This window comes from Pristis pectinata, unplaced genomic scaffold, assembly GCF_009764475.1.
Source record: "Pristis pectinata isolate sPriPec2 unplaced genomic scaffold, sPriPec2.1.pri scaffold_88_arrow_ctg1, whole genome shotgun sequence".
Lineage (NCBI taxonomy): Eukaryota > Metazoa > Chordata > Chondrichthyes > Rhinopristiformes > Pristidae > Pristis > Pristis pectinata.
This window is the reverse complement of record NW_026262574.1, coordinates 60,242-79,929: the sequence shown is the minus strand read 5'-3', so window position 1 is coordinate 79,929 and position 19,688 is coordinate 60,242. Positions and strand designations below refer to the sequence as shown.

At 56.3% G+C, this 19,688-nt stretch overlaps 1 protein-coding gene across 2 annotated transcripts in view; it reads right to left on the bottom strand.

Moving 5' to 3' along the window:
* fus (FUS RNA binding protein) overlaps positions 1-10,619 on the bottom strand; it is a 32,579-nt gene extending 21,960 nt beyond the window's left edge. For both annotated transcript variants that reach the window (XM_052009958.1, XM_052009959.1), the window contains exons 1-3: positions 10,527-10,619; positions 2,955-2,988; positions 923-1,083 (exon numbers count right to left, since the gene is read on the bottom strand). In XM_052009958.1, coding sequence (XP_051865918.1) covers positions 923-1,083; positions 2,955-2,988; positions 10,527-10,539 — 208 coding nt within the window. In that variant the 5' untranslated portion in view covers positions 10,540-10,619. The remainder of the gene's footprint in view (positions 1-922; positions 1,084-2,954; positions 2,989-10,526) is intronic.
* Between the last annotated feature and the right edge of the window lie 9,069 nt (positions 10,620-19,688).

The window sequence follows — 19,688 nt, the reverse complement described above, 5'->3', positions numbered from 1 at the left end:
CTCTCTCTTCACTGTCTGGCAGAGTTCAGGTGTAACTTATGTTGTGTGTGTCATCTGTACCTATGTTGCATGTGATGCTGATGCAGGCGGGTTCTTCATTGTGCCTGTACCTCACCGTGCTGGTGCACGTGACGATGAACTCGACAACTTGACGATAGGGTGGATGGGTTACTGTCTTAATCCCCAGGGTAGGGGAGCCCAAAACTAGAGGGCATGGGTTTAAGGTGAGCGGGGAGAGATTTAAAGGGGACCCGTGAGAGAGAGAGAGAGAGAGAGAGAGTGAGAGTGCGTGAGAACGTGAAAGAGAGAGTGCGTGAGAGAAAGAGTGCGAGTGCGTGAAAGTGCGAGAGATAGGGTGCGCGCGAGAGAGTGCGTGAGAGAGTGTGCGTGTGCATGAAAGAGGGCGTGAGGGTGCATGAGAAAGAAAGAGAGAGGAGTGGAAAGAGAGCACACGAGAGCGTGAAGAGAAAGCGTGAAAGTGCGCAAGGGAGAGAGCGTCTCTCTCTCTGTCTGTAGGTTCCCCCTACGACCACATGCGTTACCCCGGCTGCTCCGATTTCCTCACTGGTCACTGGGTTAACCGGCTACTGGAAACTGCCCCTAGTGAATGGGAGAGGGTAGAATCTGAGGGTGGAGTTGTGGCAGGAATGTCTGGGGGGGGTGGGGGCAGAATGAAATGGGACCAGCACAAACAAGGGAAACTGCAGAAGCTGGAGTCTGGAGCAACACACAAAGCGCTACGGGAAGGCCTTGACCCGCACCGCCGACAGTCCGTTTTCCTCCACAGAGACTGCCCAACCCGCTGAGTTCCTCCAGCACTTTGTACCCTGCTCCAGTGCAGACAGTCTGGATCTCTCCCTCAAGGACACCCGCGCTGCTGTAAATCGGTTACCGGGATGGGGTGGGGGGAGCAGAAGCTTACCGGTCTGTGCCTGGCTGTAGGAGGAACCGTAGCCGCTGCTCTGACCGTAGCCGGACGTGTCAGTCGACTGGCTGTAGCCGCTGTAGCCCTGGTGACTGTATCCCTGTGGGGGAGGCTGCGAGTAGCCACCCTGCCCGGACTGGGCGTTGTAACCGCCGTAGCTGGAGGAGAGGGGGGACAGGTTAAGTGGGCTCAACGTGCGCAGTCAAGCTTACTGGCTTACAGCGGACTTAGGACTATACACCACAGGCCCTACGGCCCACGATATTGTGCCGGATGAGTTATCAAACGCTCAACTAATCCCTTCTGCCTGCACAGTGTCCATATCCCTCCCCTCCCCGCACATCCACGGGCCTAAGAGCCTCTATCGTATCTGCCTCCGCCCCCACCCCTGGCAGCACATTCCAGGCACCCACCGCTCTCTAGAACATAGTACTTTACAGGACAGTACAGGCCCTTCGGCCCACAATGTTGTGCCGACACTTTATCCCGCTCTAAGATCTATCTAACCCTTCCCTCCTGCTCTAAGATCTATCTAACCCTTCCCTCCTGCTCTAAGATCTATCTAACCCTTCCCTCCTACATAGTCCATTTCTCTATCATTCATGTGTCTAAGAGTCTCTTAAATGTCTCTTTATGTATCTGCCCCCACAACCTCTGCCGGCAGTGCGTTCCACGCACCCACCACTCTCTGTGTAAAAAAAAATCCCCCTTACACCTTCCACAAATCACCTTAAAATTACACCCCCTTGTGTTAGCCATTGTCGCCCCGGGAAAAAGTCTCTGGCTGTCCACTTGATCTGTGCCTCATGTACACCTCTATCAGGTCACCTCTCATCCTCCTCCTCTCCAAAGAGAAAAGTCCCAGCTCGCTCAACCTATCTTCATAAGACATGCTCTCCAATCCAGGCAGCATCCTGTTAGATCTCCTCTGCACCCTCTCTAAAGCTTCCACATCCTTCCTATGAGATGACCAGAACTGAACACAATACTCCAAGTGCGGTCTGACCAGAGCTGCAACATTACCTTGCAGCTCTTGAACTCAGTCCCCCGACTAATGAAGGCCAACACTCCATATGCCTTAACAACCCTATCGACCTGCGCGGCAACTTTGAGGGATCTATGGACGTGGACCCCAGGGTCCCTCTGTTCCTCCACACTGCTAAAAATCCTGCCATTAACCTTGTATTCTGCCTTCGAATTCAATCTCCCGAAGTGTGTCACGTCATACTTATCTGGGTTGAACTCCATCTGCCTCTTCTCAGCCCAGCTCTGCATTCTATCAATGCCCTGTTGTAATCCACAGCAACCATCTACACTATCCACACCACCACCAACTTTTGTGTCAACAGCAAACTTACTAACCCACCCTTCCACACCCTCATCCAAGTCATTTATAAAAAACACAAAGAGCAGGGGTCCCAGAACAGATCCCTGTGGAACACCACTGGTCACCAACCTCCAGGCAGAATACGCTCCATCTACCACCACCCTCTGTCTTCTATGGGCGAGCCAATTCTGAATCAAGCAAAAACCTGCCCCCTCTCACCTTAAATGCACGCCCTCTGGTATTAGACATTTCCACCCTGGGGTGTTGGGGAGAAAGATCCCGGCTGTCTGCTCTATCTGTGCCTCTCGTGATCTTATAAACCTCTCCCCTCAGCCTCCACCGCTCCGGAGAGAACAACCCGAGTCTGTCCAACCTCTCCTTATAGCTTACACTCTCTAATCCAGGCAGCGTCCCGGTGAACCTCTCCTGCACCCTCTCCAAAGCCCCCCGCACCCTCCCTGTAACGGGGGCGACCAGAACTGAATGCGATACTCCAGATAGGGCCTGACCGGAGGTTTATACAGCTGCAGCGTAACTTCCCGACACTTGAACTCAATTCGACTAACAAAGGCAGGCATGCCAATAAGCCTTCTTTACCACCCAATCAATCTGCGCAGCCACTTTCAGGGAGCTCTGAACTTGAGCCCAAAGATCCCTCTGCTCATAACACTGTTAAGGGTCTAGCCATTAAGAGAGACTTACTTCTGGGCGGAGGGCTGACCAAAATTGCCAAGATCTGGAACACAAAAAAAGGGAAAATATCTTTATTAGTCACATGTACATCGAAACACACAGTGAAATGCATCTTTTGCGTAGAGTGTTCTGGGGGCAGCCCGCAAGTGTCGCCACGCTTCCGGCACCAACATAGCACGCTCGCAACTTCCTAACTCGTATGTCTTTGGAATGTGGGAGGAAACCGGAGCACCGAGAGGAAACCCACGCAGACACGGGGAGAACGTACAAACTCCTTACAGACAGCGGCCAGAATTGAACCCAGGTCGCTGACGCTGTAATAGTGTTATGCTAACTGCTACACTACCGTGCCTGCCCCTCAGAAATTCAGAAACAGAAATTCAGAGTTTTGCAGTCAGTTCTGAAGCTTGTTGGGGGGGGGGGGGAGGAATCTAGATGTTTTAGTGCATTTATCACGAGAAGCAGACAGGTTCAACAAGTAGTTTAATTGGCAAATGGTTTATTGTTGACACGTGTAGCAAGACGCAGTGAAGAGCTTTTCTTTGCCATCCGTGCAGACAGATGATTCTGTACACAAGGACATAGAGGAAATACAAAATAATACAGAATATAGCGTTACAGTTACAGAGAAGTGCAGTGCAGGCAGACTATAAGGTGCAAGGGCTACGACGAGGTTGATTGGGAAATCAAGCGTTCATCTTTATTGTGCAAGAGGTCTGTTCAAGGGGCTGATAACAGCGGGATAGAAGCTTCCTTTGAGCCTGGGAGTAGGTGTTTTCAGCTTCTGTCCAACGGTGGGAGGGGGGAGAATAGAGAATGTCCGGGACGAGTTGGGAGGGGTCTTTGATTATGTCGGCTGCTTTCCCCGAGGCATTGGGAAGTGTGGACGGAGTCCGCGGAGGGGAGGCTGGTTTGCTGGGCCGTCACAGACAAAGCAGTCGCCACACCGAGCCCTGATGCATCCGGGTAGGATGCTTTCCGCGGTACGTAGGAAGTATGGTTTAGGCTTTGGAGTTAATGCAGCTGTCAACATCAACAGTGCTGAGGTAGAGAGAGTTGAGAGCTTCAAGTTGCTAGGAGTGAACATCACCAACAGCCTGTCATGGTCAAATTAAGTAGATGCCACGGTCAAGAAAGCTCACCAGCGCCTCTACTTCCTCAGGAGATTAAGAAATTCGGTTTGTCCCCTTTGACTCTCACCAACTTTTATCCATGCACCACAGAAAGCATCCTATCTGGATGTACCACGGCTTAGTACGGCAACTGCTCTGCCCAGGACCACAAGAAACTGCAGAGTTGTGGACACCAGCCTCCCCTCCTTGGACTCTGTCTTTACCTCTCGCTGTCTTGGTGAAGCAGCCGGCATAATCAAAGACCCCACCCACCCAGGACATCCTCTCTTCTCTCCTCTTCCATCGGGTAGAAGATACAGGATCCTGAGGGGACATCCCACCAGGCTCAAGGACAGCTTCTACCCCACGGTGATAAGACTATTGAACGGTTCCCTTATAAAATGAGATGGACTCTGTCCTCATGATCTACCTTGTTGTGACCTTACACCTTATTGCACTGCACTTTCTCTGTAACTGTGACACTTTACTCAGTACTGTTATTGCTTTTACCTGTAGTAACTCAGTGTACCCTGTACTACCTCAATGTAACTGCACTGTGCAATGAATTGACCTGTACGATAAGTATGCAAGGACAAGTTTTTCACTGGACCTCCGTACAAGTGACAATAATAAACCAACACCAAATGGGCAGATTGTTCCTGCTGTTTCCAATGCTCACTGATGCTGGACACGAGGCCATTCACGATTGACTGGACAGGGTCATACAGCACAGAAACAGGCCCTTCGGCCCAACACACCCATGCTGACCAGGGCACCTTCCTGAGATAGTAAAATTTGCCGAGTTTGGGCCATATCCCTTCGAACCTTTCTTGTCTCTGAACCTGTTCAGATGTCTTTTAAACATTATTAATGTACCTGCCTCAAACACTTCCTCTGGCAGCCCGTTCTACATACGGACCACCCTCTGGGTGAAGAAGTTGCCCCTCAGGTCCCCTTTAAATCTCTCCTCTCTCATTTTAAAATTTGCCCTCCAGTTTTGGGACTACCCTACCCTGGGAGGGGGAAGAGACTGCGGCCATCCACCTGCTTGAGGCATAGATCGAGTGGACAGTCAGAGATTTTTTCCAGGGAGAATCCGAGGGGGCATAATTTTAAGGTGATTGGAGAGAGGTATGGAGGGACGGGAGAAGAGAGAATGTCCGGGGCGGGTGGGGGTCTTTGATTGTGCTGGCTGCTTTCCCCAAGGCAGCAGGAGAGAGGGCGCAGAGGAGATCTACCAGGATGCTGCATGGATTGGAGAGCACGTCTTATGAGGATAAGTTGAGCGAGCTGGGGCTTTTCTCTTCGGAGAGGAGCAGCACAAGAGGTGACTTGATACATGATGTCGGGGTAAGTTTTTTTACGCAGAGAGTGGTGGCTGCGTGGAATGCACTGCCGGCAGAGGTGGTGGGGCAGATACATGAGGGACATTTAAGAGAATCTTAGACACATGAATGATGGAGAAATGGGGGCTATGTGAGAGGAAAGCGTTAGACAGATCTCAGAGCAGGATAAAATGTCGGCACAACATTGTGGGCTGAAAGGCCTGTTCTGTGCTGTATTGTTATCTATGCCCTTTGTGATTTTATACACTTCTATAAGGTCCCCCCTTAGCCTCCATCGCTCTGGGGAAAACAGTCCGTCTGTCCAGCCTCTCCTGAAAACTCAAGACCTCCAACATCTGCATGAATCCTTTCTGCACCCTCTCCATCTTAATCACAAATTTCCCGTCGTACGGCGATCGGAACTGTACGCTACGCTCCAAGTGCCGCCTCTCATCTCGTACAGCTCTTGGACTCAATGCCCAATCGGCTGAAGCCCAGTGTCCTTTGATTTTCTTCCCCCCTGATGAGGTCCCTGAAGAGTTTGAGTGCATTCAGAAGGATCGATCTTCTTGTGTTGTTGGACATTAGATTGAGGGATCGGGGCCAACCCAGAAGGTGGCGTCCAGGTGAAGGATCAGCCAGGATCACCCACCTGCACGGAGAGGGGCGATGCCGTGCCCAACTCTTTCCAAACTGGCCCTTTGTCACTTCCACCGATCACGTCCCAGCTGCTGGCGCTATTCTCCACTCACACCCCCCCCTTATCTTCCTCTCACCTCCTCCTCCCTCCATCTTTTTGTAGTCACAGAACAGTGCAGCACAACACAGGCCCTTCGGCCCACAATGTTGTGCTGACCTTTAAACCTCGCCTAAGACTATCTAACCCCTTCCTCCCACATATCCCTCTTATTTTAAATTCCTCCGTATGCTTATCTAACAATCTCTTGAACTTGTCCAACGTACCTGCCTCCACCACCGCCCCAGGCAGCGCATTCCATGCCCCAACCACTCTCTGGGTGAAAGACCTCCCTCTGATATCTCCCTTGAACTTCCCACCCTTTACTTTAAAGCCATGCCCTCTTCTAGTGAGAATTGGTGCCCTGGGAAAGAGGCACTGGTTGTCCACTCTATCTTTTCCTCTTAGTATTTTGTACACCTCTATCATGTCTCCTCTCATCCTCCTTCTCTCCAAAGAGTAAAGCACTAGCTCCCTTAGTCTCTCCTCATAATGCATAATCTCTAAACCAGGCAGCATCCTGGTAAATCTCCTCTGCACCCTTTCCAACGCTTCCATATCCTTCCTTTTATGATGGCTACCTGCCCTCTACTCTTTCAGTCAGGTCTTGACCCGAGAATGTCAAAGGTCCACTCCCCTCTGCAGATGCTGCCTGACCTGCTGAGTTCCTCCAGTGCTTTCTGAGTTGCTCCAAAGGCCAGGATGCCTGTTGAGTGACAGTCGGCGCCTCCATATCATCTCAGGTGGTGTTCCACCCTCTCAGTCCCTACATCAGCAAGGCCGAGGAACTGACTGTGGACTTCAAGGGAGGGGAAGTCAGGAGAACACACGTCAGTCCTCACTGAGGGGTCAGTGGTGGAAAGGGTGAGCAGCTTCAAGTTCCTGGGCATCAACATCTCAGAGGATCGATCCTGGGCCCAACACATCGAGGCAATCGCGAAGAAGGCATGCCAGCGGCTCCTCTTCGTTAGGAGTTTGAGGAGATTCAGGATGTCACCAAAGACTCTCGCAAATCTCTACAGAGGTACGGTGGGAGAGGTTTCTGACTGGGTGCATCACTGGCTGGTATGGTGGCTCCAACGCACAGGAGATCGCAGAGGGTTGCAGACTCAGCCAGCTCCATCACAGGCACAACCCTCCCCGCCATCGAAGACATCTTCAAGAGGCGGCGTCCGTCACTAAGGACCCCACCACCCTGGGGCATGCCCTCTCCTCGTTTCTACCATTGGGGAGGAGGTACAGGAGCCTGAAGACCCACACTCAACGATTCAGGAACAGGTTCTTCCCCTCCACCGTCAGATTTCTGAATGGTCCACGAACACTACCTCCTTATTCCTTTTATGCGGCACTAATTATTTAATTTTTTTGTCATTTATGGAAATTTTATGTCTTGCACTGTATTGGTGCCACAAAACACATTTCTGCATTCTGTTATAGCTTTTCCTTTGTCCTACCTCGATGCACTGATGTGATGAAATGATGTGTGGATGGCATGCAAAGTTTTTCACTGTAGCTCAGTACATGTGACAATAATAAACTAATTTATCAATTCAGTCTATCTTGTCGTGGCCCTTACACCCTATTGTCCACCTTCATGGCACTTTCTCTGCAGTGTAACACTTTATTCTGCATTGTTATTGCTGTTCACTTGCACCAGCTCGATGCAAATTTCTACAGATGTACAGCGGAGAGTGTTCTGACTGGGTGCATCACCGCCTGGTACGGAGGCTCTGACGTGCAGGAGGCTGCAGAGGGTTGTAGACTTAGCCAGCTCCATCATGGGCACAACCTTCCCCGCCGCTGAGGACACCGGCGCCTCAGGAAGGCGGCATCAGTCACTGAAGACCCTCACCACCCTGGGACATGCCCTCTCCTCGTTATTCCCGTCGAGGAGGTGGTACAGGAGCCTGAAGACACACGACTCAGGAACAGCTGCTTGCCCTCCACCATCAGATTCCTGAACTGTCTGTGAACACTACCTCGTTATTCCTCTTTTGCACTGTTTCTTTATTTTTGTAACTTATGGTAATTTTTAATGTCTTTGCACTGCACTGCTGCCGCAAAACAACACATTTCATGACGTAAGTCAGCGACAATGAATCTGATGCCACGAAATGATCTGGCTGGAATGCATAGAAAAGCAAGGTTTCCCACTGTGGAAATAAACCAATTTACCTTGCTCTCTGTGGCAGTGGGCAAGAGTAGCCCCCACGTGCTCTCTGCAGCCCTGGGAGGGGGTGAGAGTAGCCCCCCCCCCCGTGCTCTCCGTAGCCCTGGGGGCAGGGGACAAGAGCAGCCCCCACCTCACGTATTCTCCATGGCCCGGGGGGGGGGGGGTGGTGGTGACAGTAGCCCACGTGCTCCCCATGACCCGATGGGAGGGGGACAGCAGGCCAACATGTGCTCTCTGTGGCCCTGGGACTGGAGGGCAGGAGCAGCACCCCCTGCATGCTCTCTGTCGCCCCGGGGGGGGGGGGGGCATTCTCCCCATGCCCTGGAGAGAGGGCAGAGCAGCCACCCACATGCTCTCTGTGGCTCTGGGACTGGGGGTGAGAGCAGCCCCCCCCACCGTGTGTGCATTCCGTGGCCCTGGGGGAGCGAGAGTAGCCCCTCCGCATTCTCCCATGACCCAGGGTGGGGGGGGGGGGGGGAAGAAGAGAAGAGAGCAGCCCCCACATAGTCTCTGTGACTGGGGATTAGGAGCAGCCGTCCACCTTCTCCCTGTAGCCCTATAGCTATAGCCCCCCACATTCTCCCCGTAGCCCTATAGCTATAGCCCGCCACATTCTCCCCGTAGCCCTATAGCTATAGCCCGCCACATTCTCCCCGTAGCCCTATAGCTATAGCCCCCCACATTCTCCCCGTAGCCCTATAGCTATAGCCCCCCACATTCTCCCCGTAGCCCTATAGCTATAGCCCCCCACGTTCTCCCTGTAGCCCTATAGCTGTAGCCCTATAGCTATAGCCCTATAGCTATAGCCCCCCACGTTCTCCCTGTAGCCCTATAGCTATCAGTAAGATTGAAAGAGTGCAGAGAAGATTTGCTAGAATGTTTCCGGGTCTTCAGGAGTTGAGATACAGGGAAAGATTGAACAGGTTAGGACTTTATTCCTTGGAGCGTAGAAGAATGAGGGGAGATTTGAGAGAGGTTTACAAAATTATGAGGGGTATAGACAGGGTTAATGTGAGTAGGCTCTTTCCACCTAGATTAGGAGAGATAAGTACGAGAGGAAATGGCTTTGGGAATGAAAGGTGGAACTTCTTCACTTGGAGATTGGTGGGAGTGTGGAACGGGCTGCCATCTAACGCAGTAAATGCCGGCTCACTCTTAAGTTCTAAGAATAAATTGGACAGCTACATGGAGGGGAGAGGTCTGGAGGATTAGGGACTGGGCGCAGGTCAATGGGACGAGCGGAATAAAGTTTCGGCACAGACTAGAGGGGCCGAATGGCCTGTTTTCTGTGCTGTAGGGTTCTACGGCACGGGGTGGGGGGTGGTGGACGGGAACAGCCCCCCCCCAAATAGTTGCCACTGGAAAGGACCACCATCCAACCCAAGGACAAGGGACCTGGCCTCCAACATCACGTGACTGGACCCCAACGAGCGTGACGTCACCGCGCACGGCGCCGCGGGGAGCGAGGGAGGGAAGAAGAACGGTACCCGGATGTCCCCCCCCCCATCCCCTCCGCCATCTCACCACCCAACCCACCCACCCGCCGCAATCCGACGCCATCCTCCCCCTCCGGGCGTCCGGGAGCCCCGAGCTCGACGGCGGGCGGCGGGGGGGAGCCCGCCCGAGGTTTTCCCCCGGGTATCGACGGCGGATGAAGCCGGGGAGAGGAGGGGGAGAAAGAGAGTTGTGGGGGGAGGGAGGGAGGGGGGGGTGTTGCCGTACAAGATGGCGGCGCACCATCATCATCATCATCCCCCCCTCCCGAACCGCTTTATTCTCCCTCCGACACACTTTTAAAGGCGCATCCCCTCCCCCTTCTTAAAGGGGATGGAAGCGAGCCGCGAAATGGCGGCGTCTCCCCCGCCCCCCCTCAACCCTCCCTCCCTTTTTAACCCCATCCCCGCCGCCCCCGGACCCCGCACCGTCGACGGGGGGGGGGGTTGGGTTTCGACGGCAGAAATACCCCATGAGACGATAACAAACGAGAGGTTTATGGTTAATGGAAGAGGAGGAGACAAAATGGCGGGCGGGCGGACCGGGGAGGGAGAAGGAGGCATAAAATGGCGGCCGGAGAGGGCGGGGGGGAGGGTGGGAGTCGGTGTCCCCGGGCGGGGGGGGGGGAGGAGGAGGAGGAGGGGGGGGTGTATGTGGGGTCGGGGGTCTCTCCGTCCCTCCCTACCCGATCCGACCCGCCGCCCCCGGGAGGGGGGAAACGGGTGCCCGGCCGCCGCTTACCGTTGGACGCCATCCCGGCCGCTGCGGCTGCCGACTGACTGACTGGAGGGAGGGAGGGAGGGCGGGGCTTAGGCGGCGGGACCCGGGTACCTGGTGACGGGGGGGGTGTTGCCCCCCTACTTTCCCTCTGTCTCCCCGCCACCCCCCCCACGTTTATTCCCTTCCACAACACGGGTGCTTTGAATTCCCAGTCAGAGTCTCTGCTTATAGGAGGGACCCGCCTTCAGCCGGCTCGTCTCTCTTTCTTTTTCCCCCCTACCTACCCCCCCCTCCTCCCCTCTGGAGGGTGGCACGGTCCGCCGGCCGGTCACGTGGGAGGGATGGCGAGATTGGCCACGCCCCCCCTCCACGCACCTCACCCCACGTGGGGCTCGCAAGCTGGCGTCAGGGGGGGGTTCCGCACCACATTGTCTATTAATCTCCCCACCACTAACCCCCCCCACCTCAACCCGTGTTGATTCCCTTCCAAGACAGGGGTGAATTGTTTCAAACGGTCTCTGCTTCATCAGGGACCCGCCGTCAGCCGGCGAGGTTGATGTTTTATTCCCAAGATTATTTAGCCTCCCCTCTTCCCCTGTGGCACGGTCCGCCGGCGGGCAGGTCACGTGGGATAGAAGGAGAGAGGGCGGCAGACAGGCAGCTTGGCCCCGCCTCCCTCCCTACCCCCACGTGGGGCAGGCGGCCTGACGTCAGGGCGCAGGTGGGGAGGCGGTGCCTGCCAGCCGGCGGGCTGGGGGATGACGTCGGCCGAGTCCCGCCCCCCCTCCCTCCTCCGACACCACCACGTGGGGGAGAGCGCTGACGTCAGGCCCGGCCGCCCTCCCATTGGTCCGCGCCGACACCCACCCACGTGGGGCACCCACACCCACCCACGTGGGAGGGACACCCACACCCACCCACGTGGGGCACCCATGTGGGGGGCACCCACACCCACCCACGTGGGAGGGACACCCACACCCACCCATGTGGGGGGCACCCACACCCACCCATGTGGGAGGGACACCCACACCCACCCATGTGGGTCACCCACACCCACCCATGTGGGGGGCATGCCGACACCCACCCACGGGGGCGCCGACACCCACCCATTGGGTCACCCACACCCACCCATGTGGGGGGCACGCCGACACCCACCCACGGGGGCGCCGACACCCACCCACGTGGGAGGGACACCCACCCATGTGGGGCGCCGACACCCACCCACATGGGAGGGACACCCACACCAACCCACGTGGGGGGCACGCCGACACCCACCCACATGGGGCGCCGACACCCACCCACATGGGGCGCCGACACCCACCCACGTGGGAGGGACACCCACACCCACCCACGTGGGGCACCCACACCCACCCATGTGGGGGGCACGCCAACACCCACCCACGGGGGCGCCGACACCCACCCACGTGGGAGGGACACCCACGTGGGGCACCCACACCCACCCATATGGCGGGCACCCACACCCACCCACGTGGGGCACGCATGTGGGGGGCATGCCGACACCCACCCACGTGGGAGGGACACCCACACCCACCCACGTGGGGCACCTACACCCACCCATGTGGGATGGACACCCACACCCACCCACATGGAGTGCCCATATGCACCCACGTGGGGGGGGCGCACCGAAACCCACCCACATGGAGCACCCATGTGGGGGGGCTCTCCGACACCCACCCACGTGGGGGGGGGGCGTGCCGACACCCACCCACATGGGGCAGCCACACCCACCCACGGGGTGGCACTGACGCCCAACCACGTGGGGGGGGGTGCGCTGACGCCCACCCACATGGAATGCCCACACCCACCCATGTGGAGCACCCACACCCACCCACGTGGGGCATGCCAACACCCACCCACGTGGGGCACACTGACACCCACTGTTGTAAGACAAGTTCGTCGGGTCTCAGAGGGCAAGGACTCTGGACACGGTCTTTGGAGTTAAAAATGATTAGCTCACAAAGACAAACGCGGGACAGGATGAACGGGAACGGACGCACGCTCACGCACGCACAGGCACGCACACACGCACGCACACGGGTGATCGCGAACGTGGGGGATATCGCAACACGGGTGAGATGCGCACACACACACACACGCAACAAACTAAGTACAACCATATCAAGGAGAGGAACAACGCGGCGCCTGCCACCCCTCGACTCAGTGTGAGCATCGGCCACACGCTCCCAGGAACCTACTAAGGCCGCTCCTAACCCCTGCGGAATTGCACCCTCGTACCAACGGTCCCTTCACGATCCCTGGAGCATCCAAGAGAGAGCGAACCACGCACGTGAGGCACTCTTTATAGGGCTGGAGGGCTGGGTGGAGCCAGCCCAGGTAATCCGAGCAAGCCAATGGCTCGGGGCCGGGTACGAAGGTGTTTACGGGGGCCGATGGTCGAGTGACTGCACCATAGGGTGGACGTATCCAGACCTTGATCGACGGTGATGCGACTTTCAACCAGGTGGTCAATGGTTTCACGTGACAGCCATGACCCTTCATGGGGCACAGAGGTCCCCCTCTCTCCGCCACTGGGCACACACTGACACCCACCCACATGGGGGACACGCCGACACCCACGCAGGAGGACATCCACTGTGCCAGCCCTCTTCAACGGACTCGGTCACTGCTCCGAAAAATCGGCCGGGCAATGTCTGCCCCCACCGCACCTCACTTGACTGTGGTCCACTGACTACCTTCTGGTTAATTAAACCCCATTATAACCCCCCCTCCAAAACCCATCGCAGACTTTCCCTCTTCTCCCCCCCCCCGCCATCGGACAGGAGATACAACAGCCTGAAAGCACGTCCCCCCAGGCTCAAGGACAGCTTCTACCCCGCTGTTATAAGACCACCGAACGATAACATGGACTCTTGACCTCACGATCTCCCTCGGCGTGGCCCTTGCACCTTATTGTCTGCCTGCGCTGCACTTTCTCTGTAGCTGGGACACTTTACTCTGCGCTCTATTATTGATTTTCCCTTGTACTACCCAATGGGCGGGCACGGCAGCGTAGCGGTCAGCGTAACACTATCACAGCGCCAGCGACCCGGGTTCGATTCCGGCCGCTGTCTGTGAGGAGTTTGCGCGTTCTCCCCGTGTCCGCGTGGGTTTCCCCCGGGTGCTCCGGTTTCCAAAGACGTACGGGTTAGGAAGTCGCGGGCGTGCTATGTTGGCGCCGGAAGCGTGGCGACACTTGCGGGCTGCCCCCAGAGCACTCGACGCAAAAGATGCATCTCACCGTGTGCTTCGATGTACGTGTGACTGGTAAGAAATCTTACTACCTCGATGCACAGGTGTAATGAAGTGATCTGTCTGCAGGGCACGCAAAACAAAGGCTTTCACTGCACCTCAGGACATGTGCCGATAGTAAACCAATTTACCGACCTTCCTATCCACGTGGAGATCAATCTCACTGCTCAGGACTTTTTCACCGACTCCTCAGACAGGCACATGAATGATAGAGAAATGGGGGGCTGTGCAGGAGGGAAGGGTCAGATAGATCTCAGAGCAGGAGGGAAGGGTCAGGTAGATCTCAGAGCGGGAGGGAAGGGTCAGGTAGATCTCAGAGCGGGAGGGAAGGGTCAGGTAGATCTCAGAGCGGGAGGGGTCAGGTAGATCTCAGAGCAGGATAAAATGTCGGCACAACATTGTGGGCCAAAGAGCCTGTAATGTTCTATGTAAGTGTGAGGAGGACAAACCAGGGTAAGGCTCACACAGTGAATGGTAGGGCACTGAGGTGTGCGGTAGAACAGAGGCACTGAGGAGTACAGCTCCATAGTTCCTTGGAAGCGGCATCACAGGGAGACAGGGTGGTAAAGAGAGCTTCTGGTACTCTGGCCTTCATAAATCAGGGCATTCAGGAGTTGGGATGTGGTGTTGAAGTTGTACAAGACATCGGTGAGGCCGAGTTTGGACTATTGTGTGCAGTTCTGGTCACCTGCCTACAGGGAAGACATCAATAAGCTTGAAAGAGAGCAGGGAAAGTTTACACGGATGTTGCCGGGACTTGGAATTGTAGGGAAAAGGTTGGATAGGTTAGGATTTTATTCCCTGGAGCGCAGGAGAACGAGGGGAGATCTAACAGAGGTGGACAAAATGATGAGGGGTATAGATTGGGTGAATAGCATGCAGGCTTTTTCTCCCCAGGGGTAAGGGAAAGGGCCTTCATTAGTCAGGGGATTTTCAAGGGGATGTTGCAGCTCTGGTCAGACCGCACTTGGAGTATCGTGTTCAGTTCTGGTCGCCTCATTACAGGAAGGATGTGGGAGCTTTAGAGAGGGTGCAGAGGAGATTTACCAGGATTGGAGAGCACGTCTCATGAGGATAGGTTGAGCGAGCTGGGGCTTTTCTCTTTGGAGAGGAGGAGGATGAGAGGTGACCTGATAGAGGTGTACAAGAGGCACAGATCGAGCGGACAGTCAGAGACTTTTCCCCAGGGTGACAATGGCTCACACGAGGGGACAGAATTTTAAGGTGATTGGAGGAAGGTATAAGGGGGATGTCAGGGGTAAGTTTTTTACACAGAGAGTGGTGGGTGTGTGGGACGCACTGCCGGCAGAGGTGGTGGGGGCAGGTACATCAGGGACATTTAAGAGACTCTTAGACACATGAATGATAGAGAAATGGGGGGCTGTGTGGGAGGGAAGGGTCAGGTAGATCTCAGAGCGGGAGGGAAGGGTCAGATAGATCTCAGAGCGGGAGGGAAGGGTCGGATAGATCTCAGAGCGGGAGGGAAGGGTCGGATAGATCTCAGAGCGGGAGGGAAGGGTCAGGTAGATCTCAGAGCGGGAGGGAAGGGTCGGATAGATCTCAGAGCGGGAGGGAAGGGTCAGGTAGATCTCAGAGCGGGAGGGAAGGGTCGGATAGATCTCAGAGCGGGAGGGAAGGGTCGGATAGATCTCAGAGCGGGAGGGAAGGGTCGGATAGATCTCAGAGCGGGAGGGAAGGGTCGGATAGATCTCAGAGCGGGAGGGAAGGGTCGGATAGATCTGAGAGCAGGATAAAATGTCGGCACAACATTGTGGGCCGAAGGGCCTGTACTGTGCTGCAGTGTTCGATGTTCTATGACCCGAAAAAAGATGCCGTTCACTGTGTGTTTCGATGTACACGTGACTGACAGAGAAATCTTTAATCTTTTTCCATCATCCTCCTGCCCCATCTCCCCCAGCCCGCCCCCCACACACACTCCCCCCCCTGGTAGCCCTCCCCTCCGCCTTCCCTCCTGGCGAGGGCCGAGGGGGACGTGCCGAGTTTCTTCAGCCTCCTGAGGAGGTAGAGGCGCCGGCGAGCTTTCTCGGCCGTGGCGTCTACGTGGTTGGACCAGGACAGGCTGTCGGTGATGTTCACTCCTGGGAACGTGAAGCTCTTGACCTCAGCACCGCTGATGTAGACGGGAGCGTGTACACCGCCCCCTTTCCTGAAGTCACTGACCAGCTCTTTTGCTGACGTTGAGGGAAAGGTTGTTGTCCTGACACCACGTCACTGAGCTCTGTATCTCTGACTAACCTGTGAACCCATCTCACGGAGTGGACTTAGATCGTAGAAGATCGGACGGTACAACGCAGGCCCTTCGGCCCACAATGGCTGTGCCTGACCATGACGTCAACCTAACTGATCCCGTCTCCCTGCACAGTGCCCGTCTCCCTCCGTTCCCCGCACGTCCGTCTACGAGCCTCTGAAACCCCTCGATTGTATCTGCCTCCACCCCCACCCCTGGCAGCACATTCCAGGCCCCCACCGCTCTCTGTGTAAAAAACCTGCCCCGCACATCCCCTCTGAACTCTCCCCCCTCTCACCTTAAACGCACGCCCTCTGGTATTAGACATTCCCACCCTGGGGGTGGGGGGAGAAAGATCCCGGCTGTCTGCTCTATCTGTGCCTCTCGTGATCTTATAAACCTCTCCCCTCGGCCTTCGCCGCTCCGGAGAGAACAACCCGAGTCTGTCCGACCTCTCCTTATAGCTCACGCCCTCTAATCCAGGCAGCGTCCCGGCGAACCTCTCCCGCACCCTCTCCGAAGCCCCCCGCACCCTCCCTGTAGCAGGGGGGTAGCCAGAACTGCACACAAGTGCGGCCCGACCGGAGTTTTATACAGCTGCAACGTGACTTCTCGACTCTTGTACTCGACGCCCCCACCGGCGAAGGCGAGAGCGCCGTACGCCTTCTTCACCGCCCTGTCGACCTGTGCGGCCACTTTCAGGGGAGCTGTGGACTCAGACCCCAGGGTCCCCTCTCTACACCGACACCGTTGAGGGTCCTGCCGTTAACGGTGTCCCGTCCCCTTACATCTGACCTCCCGAAGTGCAACCCCTCGGACTCGCCCGGATTAAACTGCATCTGCCGCTTCTCTGCCCGACCGATCGATGTCCCGCTGGCGACCGTCCACAGCTCTGCCGATCGTTGTGTCGTCTGCGGACTTATGGACCCACTGGTCCAAGTCATTTAGATACATCACGGGGCACACGGGGAGTGTTGTGGAACAGAGGGACCTCTCTCCACGGTGCGTGAGCGAGCACCTATCGCGATGGCAGTGGCACCTTGTCTTCTCCCCGCGCTCCCCCCGCGGTGCAGGCCGTTTCCTCGGCCCCCTCCCCTCTTCCTGAAGTCAGGGACCAGCTCCCCTCAGACTGCATCCCCCTCCTGGCATCTACCTTGTACCGTTGTCGGCCGTATCTTAAATAACAATGAGTCGGGGTACAGGACGGAGATAGAGAGCTTAGTGACATGGTGTCAGGACAACAACCTTCCCCTCAACGTCAGCAAAAGAGCTGGTCATTGACTTCAGGAAAGGGGGCGGTGTACACGCTCCCGTCTACATCAATGGCACTGAGGTCGAGAGCTTCAAGTTCCCGGGAGTGAACATCACCGACAGCCTGTCCTGGTCCAACCACGTAGACGCCACGGCCAAGAAAGCTCACCGGCGCCTCTGCTTCCTCAGGAGGCTACAGAAATTCGGTTTGTCCCCTTTGACTCTCGCCAACTTTTACCGATGCCCCACAGAAAGCATCCTATCTGGATGTATCCCGGCTCGGGACGGCGACTGCTCTGCCCGGGACCGCAAGAAACCGCAGAGAGTTGTGGACGCGGCCCAGCGCGTCACGGACACCAGCCTCCCCTCCGTGGACTCTGTCTTTACCTCTCGCTGCCTCGGTGAAGCAGCCGGCATAATCAAAGACCCCACCCACCCGGGACATTCTCTCTTCTCCCCTCTCCCATCGGGTAGGAGATACAGGAGCCTGAGGGCACGTCCCACCAGGCTCAAGGACAGCTTCTACCCCACGGTGACGAGACTATTGAATGGCTCCCTTATACGATGAGATGGACTCTGACCTCACGATCTACCCTGTTGTGACCTTGCACCTTATTGCACTGCACTTTCTCTGTAGCTGGGACACTTTACTCTGTCCTGTTATTGTTTCTACAGCAATGCACCCTGTACTACCTCAGTGCGCCCTGTACTACCTCGATGCGCCCTGTACCACCTCGATGCGCCCTGTACCACCTCGATGCGCCCTGTACCACCTCAGTGCACCCTGTACCACCTCGATGCGCCCTGTACCACCTCAGTGCGCCCTGTACCACCTCGATGTAACTGTACTGTGTAATGAATTGACCTGTACGATCGGTTTGCAAGACAAGCTTTTCACTGGACCTCGGTACAAGTGACAATAATAAACCAATCCCAACACCTCCAACCCCACCCCCCCCTTCCTCACCTCGATCCCCCCACCACCTGCCGGCCCTTCCCCTCCCCACCTACCCAATCCCCAAACCCCTTCGGTCTCCCTCTTTCCGGTCACGAAATGTCGACCGTCCACTTACCAGCCCGCCCACTCTTCGTCCCCCCACAGAGCTTTCTCGACCTGTGTGGGCTTCGTCCCCCACCCCCAGGGGTGGCCCTCCCCCATCTCGGGGTGCATACCCCCCCCCCCTCACCGACAGGTCAGTCCCAACCCACGGGACAGAGCAGGATGGGTGAAGACTTGAAAAGCTCTTTAGCGTCCCGACTCTCCCACACTGGGAGGGTGTGTGGGGTGGGGGCCAATTAACCCTCCGACCCCCGCACGGCGTTGAGACGTGGGAGGAGCTGGCGGCTGATTTCGGTGGTGGTGGTGGTGGGGGGGGGGGGTTGTGTGTGGGCGGTGCACACGGTCCCGTCTCCATCGACGGTGCTGAGGTCGAGAGGGTCGAGAGCCGGGAGGGAACATCACCAACAGCCTGTCCCGGTCCAACCACGGAGATGCCACGGCCAAGAAACCTCACCGGCGTCTCTGCTTCCTCAGGAGGTTGAAGAAATTCGGCACGTCCCCCGTCGACTCTCACCTATTTTTACCGATGCACCGCAGAGAGAATCCTATCCGGACGCATCCCGGCTCGGGTGCGGCAACTGCTCTGCCCGGGACCGCAAGAAACCGCAGAGAGTTGTGGACACGGCCCAGCGCGTCACGGAAACCAGCCTCCCCTCCGCGGACTCCGGCAACACTCCCCGCTGCCTCGGGAAAGCAGCCGACATAATCAGAAGCCGAGGCACAGAGAAAAACTTGTCTTGCATACCGTCCGTACGGATCAATTCATTACACGGTGCGTCAAGGTAATACAGTGTAAAACAGTAACAGAGCGCAGAGTAAAGTGTCCCAGCTACAGAGAAAGTGCAGTGCAGGCAGACAATAAGGTGCAAGGGCCACGACGGGGTAGATCGTGAGGTCAAGAGTCCGTCTTATCGTTTGATGGTCTTATAACGGTGGGGTAGAAGGTGTCCTTGAGCCTGGGGGGACGTGCTTTCAGGCTGTTGTATCTTCTGCCCGATGGGAGGGGGGAGAAGAGAGAATGTCCTGGGGTGGGTGGGGGTCTCTGATTATATCGGCTGCTTTACCGTAGTCAATGTATGTGTGACTAATAAAGAAATCTTATCTTATCCCACCTCAACGCGCCCTGTACCACCTCAGTGCACCCTGTACTACCTTGATGCACCCTGTACCACCTCAGTGCACCTTGTACTACCTCAGTGCGCCCTGTACCACCTCAGTGCGCCCTGTACCACCTGTGCGCTCTATACTACCTCGATGCGCCCTGTACCACCTCAATGTGCCCCGTACCACCTCAGTGCACCCTGTACCACCTCAGTGCGTCCTGTACCACCTCAGTGTGCCCTGTACTACCTCG